The sequence below is a fragment of the Bufo bufo genome, chromosome 10 (assembly GCF_905171765.1).
Source record: "Bufo bufo chromosome 10, aBufBuf1.1, whole genome shotgun sequence".
NCBI classification, from domain to species: domain Eukaryota; kingdom Metazoa; phylum Chordata; class Amphibia; order Anura; family Bufonidae; genus Bufo; species Bufo bufo.
Window position 1 is genome coordinate 110,835,627 of NC_053398.1, and position 8,886 is coordinate 110,844,512.

At 46.1% G+C, this 8,886-nt stretch overlaps 1 protein-coding gene across 3 annotated transcripts in view; it reads left to right on the top strand.

Moving 5' to 3' along the window:
- Positions 1-8,517, top strand: part of TENT4B (terminal nucleotidyltransferase 4B) — a 48,908-nt gene extending 40,391 nt beyond the window's left edge. For 2 of the 3 annotated variants that reach the window (XM_040409101.1, XM_040409103.1), the window contains one exon: positions 8,121-8,297. In XM_040409101.1, coding sequence (XP_040265035.1) covers positions 8,121-8,297 — 177 coding nt within the window. Of the gene's footprint in view, positions 1-8,120 lie in introns of all 3 variants that reach the window. The other variant, XM_040409102.1, reaches the window with a different exon arrangement.
- The last annotated feature ends 369 nt before the right edge of the window (positions 8,518-8,886 follow it).

Sequence of the window (8,886 nt, forward strand, 5' to 3'; positions counted from 1 at the left end):
ATGAAGCAGCCCACACCTACCCTATACTGGGAATGTTATTTTTCTGTATTTTGTCACTTCCCAGCAGAGTTTAAAATCCTAGGTGGTCCCTGACCGGGAGATACGGTGATGTCTGAACTGATTTTTGCACCCAAGGCTTGAGATACCACGAATCTTCATTATATAGTATTATCAAGACTATGTATAGCACTGTTATTAGGATGCTCGGTAGTTGTGGCACTACTACCCAGACTCTATATAGTATATTTTGGCTGAGTATAGTGGCAGCATTTTTATTTAGGCAACTATATAGAAGTGTTAGGCTACTTTCACACTGCCGTTTCAGGGTCCGCCTTCGAGATCCGTTTCAAGGCTCTCACAAGCGGCCCCAAACGGATCAGTTTATCCCCAATGCATTCTGAATGGATGCGGATCCATTTAGAATGCATCAGTTTTGCTCCATTCCGCTCTGGAGGCGGACACCAAAACGCTGCTTACAGCGTTTTGGTGTCCGCCTGGCGGTGCGGAGACATACGGATCCGTCCTGACTTACAATGTAAGACAATGGGGACGGATCCGTCTACATTGACACAATATTGGTGCTATTGTAAACGGATCCGTCCCCCATTGACTTTCAATGTAAAGTCGGGACGGATCAGTTTGACTAAGTGTATGCAGACGGATCCTTACTCAACGGATACCATCGTTTGCATTTACATGTGCCGATCCGTCTGTGCAGACACCAGACGTATCCGCACCTAGCGCAGGTGTGGAAGTAGTCTTATTTGGCTGGCATTTGCCATTTGTATTTTAGCACCATTTTGTATTTTTATTTGTACCTTGGCAGCCCTTCTCCCTATGGGGTACAGTTGTAGAGAGGCTACCAACAAGGACAACATCCAGTGTAAGACCTGCCCTGGGATATCCCACAGCATACCTAAGTTTTCAAAAAAAAAGCTTGCATAATGGCTGTGCTTCTTCATAACTGTAAAGGAACAGGTCTTTTTTGGGCTTCCCTAATGTCTTTTTCAGCCATATTTCTGGTTTCAGCTGCACTGCTTGATGCATTTTTTTTTTTGAATCAGATCTTTTTTATTAAACATTTTACAGTGTAAATACACATTTGAACACATTGTAAACAAGGATGACATAGAGATATACTGTCCATAAGGCTAAAAACATATAGGGTATCAGCCAATGTGTATTAATTAAGAACCCAACCGACCCCCCCCTCCCTCCCTCCCTAACCTGCAAAGTACAAAGGCACATTTTAAACATTTCCATTCAGACGTCGAAACGACAGCCATAAATCCCATAGTTTTCCAAATTTCGCTGGGCATCCACGCTTCTGATATACCATCCGTTCATAACTCAGCATCGTGTCAACCGCGTTTAGGAATTCGCCTAGGATTGGCGGCGCTGTCTGTATCCAATGCAGAGCGATTAACTTTCTAGCAACATATAACATTCTACCTATAGCTAATTTATGTACCTGACCTGTGGCCAGTTCAGAGACATAGCCCAACACACACACTTTAGGATCAGAGGGTACTCGTACCTTGTAAACGTCCTGTATTGTCTGACGTACCAACTCCCAGTATCTCCCTAACCTCTCGCACGTCCACATCATATGCAACAAATCTGCAGAAACCACAGAGCATCTTGGACATTCATCCGTGGGTCTGAACCCTATACGGAACAAAAAAACCGGAGTTTTGTAGACTCTATGGACAATAAACAGCTGCGAGAGTTTACGTCCTTCACTCAGGGAAGAGAGAGGTATCGCCTCCAGTATGTCAGACCATTGGTCATCAGTTAATTTGCCAACATCTTTTTCCCATTTACTTTTAGCCACCAGTGGATGGGACATTAGAAACTTATCAAGCAATAGCTTATATATACAGGATATCATACCTCTCCTCGCCCCTCTAGACAAAATCTGGTGCAATGCAGCATCTCTCCCTGCCACCTCAGTCGTACCTTTAAATGTGGCGTTGTATGCATGTCTCACCTGAAGGTACTTATAAAAGTGAGTTCTAGGCAGTTCATACTTCTCCTGAAATCTGGTAAATGACATGAACTTCCTTTCCTCCAAAAGGTGACTCACCCTCAGAATACCCTTTCTTTTCCATGCCCCAAACTCAGACAAGGAGAGGAATTCTGGCAGCACGGGGTTATCCCACAGTGGAGTGTATTCAGTATTGCCGAGAACCCCCCTCAGGAGCTTGACCTTATTCCATACAGACTGCATCAAGTGTCCCAAATCGCCCATCGGACCACTCTTTCCAGTCCCCCTAGTCTCAAGGATCAGCATTAGGTCATTAGAGGTCAAACAATGTTTAAGCAACTGACACGACATCTCACTCGACTCCAGTTCCATCCACCCCTTGAAATGTTGGCATTGCGCAGCCAGGAAGTACACCCAGGGGTTTGGCACTGCAAGACCCCCTTCTGTTTTAGGATATTGTAACGTTTCAAGCTTAATTCTCGGTTGCCCCTTACGCCATATGAGCTCCCTGAAGATAGCATTAATTGGAACAAATTTGGACTTTGACAACCAGACCGGGGAGTTATGTAGAACATAAAGTAGCTGGGGCATCAACACCATTTTAATGAGGTTAGCTCTTCCCGCCACTGACAGGTATAGTTTACACCATGCCTTAGTTTTATTACGAAATTTAATAACCAGCGGGTCAAAGTTAAGGCGCCCAAAGTCTCGGATTCTCGGGGATATATGGATACCCAAATACTTAAAGGTCGCTACACATGGAATACTTCTGTCTCGCACTGTCTGTGATTGCACTTGCCCGTCGAGCAGCATAATCGCCGACTTACTCCAGTTAATAGTCAGACCCGACAGGTCCCTGAAGCAATCAATGATTTTCATAGCCGCTTCCAAGGATGGACCAGTATCCCCCAGAAAAAGCAAAGTGTCATCTGCATACATCGCCACTTTATTATTAACTGTCCCGTATTGAAACCCCTTAATGTCCGTTGACTTACGAATCGCTGCAGCTAATGGCTCAATCGCAACTGCAAATAGCAGAGGCGACAACGGGCACCCCTGTCTAGTACCCCGGTCCAGACTGAACTTGGGGGACACCCCTCCATTCGCCCTGACACATGCTTTGGGTTTAGAGTATAACACCCGAACCCAGGATATATATTCATCTCCAAATCCCATATACTTCATAACTCTCCATAGGAATCGCCACTCAATGCTATCAAAGGCCTTGGCCGCGTCCAAAGAAAGGATAGCTCTATCTCCAACATTGTCAGCTGGAAGTTGAATACTGGCAAACACTCTTCTGATATTAATTGACGTTGATTTCTGAGGCATGAAGCCAGTCTGGTCAGAGTGTATGACAGACAGAATCACTTTAGACAGACGCATGGCCAAGACCTTTGCAAGCAACTTAACATCAGTGGAGAGTAACGATATCGGTCTATATGAGTCAGGGAGAGAGTGATCCTTGTCCGGCTTAGGAATGACTACTATTACCGCCTCCTGCATAGACGGAGGAAGCTCCCCCCTTTCCCTGGAATAATTGAATACCTTCAGAAGTTCCGGGAGCAACACTTCCGCGAAGGACTTATATACTTCCGCCGGAAGCCCATCCAAACCTGGAGCCTTGTCATTAGCCATAGCAGCCAATGCCGCCCTCAATTCTTCTAGCTCAATCGGCTCCTCTAACCGCACACTGTCTTCCCTGGAGAGCTTAGGAAGATCCAATGTGGCCAAAAAGGCGTCAATCTCTTCATCCGAGCATGTCACCTTGGAAGCATACAGAGAGGAATAAAAATTATTCAGTATATTCAAAATGCTATCAGTATCGCGCCTGAGGACGCCGCCAGCATCTAACAGGCCAGATATACATTGTGATCCTTGCTGCGCTTTTGCGATAACAGAGAGCATATGGCCTACACTCTCACCTTCAGTAAAAAATTGCTGCTTATAAAACAGTCGTTTCCTCCCTGCTACCTCCAAGAGGTGACACCTCAACTCCTCCTGCCTAGTCTTCAAGGTATTACTTGTTATGCTAGAAGGATTTAACACAAAAGCTTCCTCCGCTAGCTTCATATTATCATGTTTCTGCCGATCAAGCTCTCTAGATTTAGATTTAATCCGACTGACTGTTTTAATAAAGGATCCTCTAAGGAAGGCCTTCATCGCTTCCCAGACGACTAACGGCGACGCAGTCCCTTCGTTTATACAAAAATATTCCCTAAGGGATTGAAGCATATCGGACGGGTCACCCATCAGTTTTAACCAAAAGGCATTAAGTCGCCAATATCTAACCCCCGGCCTGGCTGTCACAGAGATATCAAGGGCGATGCTAAATAAGGAGTGGTCAGATAGGGTCCTAGAAAGATATTCTGAGTTCTGTACAAACGGGAACATATGAGCATTTACCAGACCCAGATCTATACGCGACAGGGAGCCATATGTCGAGGAGCAACACGAGTATTTCCTGTCCAGGGGGTGGGTCTCTCTCCATACATCCATCAGACCTACTTCCCTCAGTATTCTTGCAAACGAGGTTTCACCCGTATTACTACCGCTAGGTGTGATCTGGCATCTATCAAGCGAACTGTCAAGTACATTATTGAAATCTCCCACTATCAACATTGGAAGTTCAGAAAATTCTGCCATAAACTCTATGAGCCTCCTTAAAGGCACCGAGGAAAATGGTGGGGGTATATAGATTGTCGCCAACACCATTCTCATCCCTTGGACCACACAATGCATTCCTATAAACCTTCCCTCTTCATCCACACACTCCCTGAGACATTCAAATATGATATTCTTATGAACTAGGATACTAACCCCCCTGGAATGCGAGGAGAAGACGGAATGCACCGAATACCCCAGCCACGGCTTTTGCATGACATGTATAGATTGTTTGGTCATATGCGTCTCTTGCAAGCATATTATTGCCGGCTGATATCTAGATAAGTAACGGAACAGACCATGTCTCTTCGTAGCATCCGCCATTCCCCTCACATTCCAGCTAAGTATTCTCGTGACAGGTCCCATAAGAATGAATACATATATAAAAGTACATTTGATATTTACACCTCTCCACCTCCCAACAGCTGCGAGGAAAAATAATGTTAGTCACCAGACTGTAGACTCCCATCTCTTCTCTATTGCCCACGACAAAATATACAAGGACTGTACGTCTTAGCATTTTAGAATTGCCATCAATAGCACCTTTGACAGTATTAACCCCCGCTAAACCCTTCCCCCCTCCCTCCCCCCACCCAACCATCCCCCCCCAGGCAATAAACATATGTAGTATAAATAGATTCAGTAATGAACTCGGGGCCAACATTATGAACCTGGCCCAACAGCGCCTGAAGCAGCACAGCATCCAGCACGATACCGTACGCAGGCACATTAAGAATGTGGGGAGCAACCTCGGGCGTATGCTCTACCCACAAAATGTCTCCAGCAACCGGCTAAAGACAAAAGAAAATGTCCACAACGGTGGGTGGACAGTCCAGGGGACATCAAAGCTTCACTCAGGAGCAGGAATGTCCATCAGTCTCAGGTGTCTGTTGATGGAATCCTAAGGCGACGCTCATTTTGATCCAGCCACTTGACCGCAGAGTCCGAGTCTTCAAAGAATACAGCGGATCCAAACGCCACCACCCTGAGCCTGGCCGGGAACATCATGGAGTACTGTACTTGCAAATCTCTCAGCCTCCGTTTAATCTCCACAAAGCGAGCCCTCTTTTTTTGTACATCTGACGAATAGTCAGGGAACAGGGACACCTGAACCCCATTGATTTTTAAATCAGGATGCGACCTTGCGGCCCTCAGTATAGTGTCTCTGTCTCGATAATGCAGGATTTTAGCCAGTATTGGACGTGGCGGACGTCCTGGCGGCAAAGGCCTGGTGGGGACCCTATGCGCTCGTTCAACAGCATACAGTGCAGAGAGTCCTTTATCACGGAATTTTTCTGCAAGCCATTTCTCAATAAAATCAGTGGCCTCTGGGCCCTCAGACTTCTCAGGAATGCCCACCAGCCTAACATTATTGCGGCGAGAGCGGTTTTCAAGGTCGTCAGTTTTCGCATAGAGCGCCGCTATATCCTTTGACGCAGCCCTGCTCTCTCTCTGTAGGGTAATGGCCCCATCTTCCAGATCTGAGACCCTCCTCTCCACCTCTGAGGTGCGCTCAGCCACCTTATGCAGGTCATGCCGGATAATAGATATGTCCGCTTTTAGGCTTCCAATGTTAATGTTCATATTCTGGAGAGTGACGTTACAGCTGGCAATAGCTGCCATCACATCTTTCAAGGTGGGCTCAGGGGCATTAATCACTTGCAGGCTAGAACTCGCCCCCCCCCTCATACTGGACTGGAGAATGCTGGTCATCATTACAGGGGCCGTCTTGCTCCCTTACTTCTTCCTCCACTTGTGCCAGGGTGCCCTCTTCCTCTCCCCATACATGGCTGGGGGACTGGTGTGATTTATGAGCGAAGCGCTCTAGCCGCGCTGCCGCTCCCTGACTCACCGCCGCTCTCAGGTCAGGCCACTCTTCCTCCTCAGCGCCATCTTGGGATCTTGCCTCCCTGTCCTGCCGGCTCGGCGTTTTGCCTCTTTTCGCAGGCATATTGCTGCCACTTGTACCGGACCGCTTCCTGACTGTGTCCCCCGCTCCTTCAGAAGTTTTAGTATTATTTCGCCACCGTTTGCGGTGTTAAAGACAGGATAATCGCCGGAGCTAGTGCGGCGTGCGTCCTACTCCATGCGCCGCTAGGCTCCGCCCCCTGCTTGATGCATTTTGCTCAGAAGCAGGGGGCGTCTCCCTTCTGCCAGCACTGTTCAGCTGTGACATCCTTTACCTTCCAACTATGTTTGTTTTCAGCTTTGGAACTCGCAGAACAGATGAGGACGGAGATCACACTTGGGGCTCATGCACACGAATGTGTGTGCCCGCACTGTGGACCGCAGTGCACGGGCACCACCCATGTACACGCTGTTTGCGGATGCAGACCCATTCAAGTGAATCAGCAAGAGACAGTCCGCACCGCCAAAAAATAATAAATGTTCTATTTTTTTGGCAGTGCAGAGGCACGGACAGAAGACCCACAGCATCGCTTCGTAATGCTTCCGTGGACATCTCCGTGCCACCACTTTGTATCTTACGGATTGCGGATTCATTCAAGTTAATGGGTCCGCATCTGTGGTAGAGTGCACACAGCCAGTGCCCGTATAATGCAGACCTGCTGTTTGCAGGCCACAATATGGGCACGGGGCGCACACTCGTGTGCATGAGCCCTTAGATACACAGGAGGCTTCTGTGATGTTCAGGAGCAGCGTAGAAGCTGATTATCAGGCTGAGGATCTCTGGAAGATGATGTGCCCCCACTTACTCTCAGCAGTCTTCAGAGTCTCTGTAACCAGGGACCGATCTTGCCCGACAACAGGTAGTGGACTGCAAGTAAGCAGGAAGTGAGACCCCTAGTGGCCATGACTTTACAGCTTTTTTTTTTTTGTATGCAGGCAGATTATTATTTTTTTAAATGAAGGTATTTAGAAATTTGCTACTTACACCCTTCTCTATTTGGGGTACTTTCCCACTAGCGTTATTCTTTTCCGGCATAGAGTTCCGTCCTAGGGGCTCAATACCAGAAAATAACTGATCAGTTTTATCGCCATGCATTCTGCATGGAGAGCAATCCGTTCAGGATGTCTTCAGTTCAGTCTTTTTGACTGTTCAGGACAGAGATACCGCAGCTTGCTACGGTTTTATCTCCGGCCAAAAAAAACGGAAGACTTGCCGGAATGCCGGATCCACATGCGCAGACCGAAAAAAAGGTGAAAAAAAAATGCAGAATCCGTTTTTCCGGATGACACCGGAAAGATGGATCCGGCATTTCAATGCATTTGTAAGACTGATCACAATCCTGATTAGTCTTACAAATTCCATCAGTTGGCATACGTTTTGACTGTTCCGGTGACGGAACTGCTTGCCGGATCACTCTGCCGCAAGTGTGAAAGTAACCTAAAATAAAACTATTGTGTGACAGTGACTTCTATAAGCTCATCTGTTCAGTATTGGTCTCGCGTTATTACCTTTGTGCGATTTACTTGAACTAATACATTTTTGCTCCACAATGTCTTTCAGCATGGCACAGCCAGACTTTTCCGTTCAATGTCCTCCAGCAAAGGTTTCCAGACCCAACCCAATACAAGCCAAGGCACATCCATGCCAAGCCGGCACCTACAGGGTGGCAAAGCACAGCACCAGCACTACACTAGCAAGAAACGCAAGCACAAGCGGGAAACGGACCTGTGTAGATAGCTTTTAGAGATGGACTCCTGTGACCTTCCTCATTGTGCCGCCACTTTGGTTCAGCTCTACCACACGGCTTCATGACTGTACTGGAAGCTTACAGACTCTTGAGTCTGTTTCTTTTTACTTATTTTTTTTTTTTTTTTTTTTTTTTCTCTCACAGCTGACCACGGAAACGGATCATGAACATTTAAAACAAAAAAGAAAAAAAAAATCAAAAAAAAAAAAATCTATATATAAAATGGCTGCTCATTTGATAAAACATAGGGAGCTAAAACAAGTATTTGCACTTCTTTATCAGCACCACCGTGCTGGTTTATCGGACTTGGAAAAAAATAAAAGAACAGTGGAAACGTTAATTTCAGAAAGGGGTGCAATTTGCAGAAACCCCGTTGTTATTTGGGAACTTCATTTCTGCATGACGTGTTTTTTTTTTTTTATTGTTTTGAATATTCTACCATTTTATTGTGCATACCACAGTATATTAAATTGCACTTTTGTAATGGTGCAGATGCTTTTTACATAAGTCTTTAAAAACAAAAAAAAATATGGACTAGTTTAGGGGAAAAATGTACATCTGCGTTGATTTAATTTGATT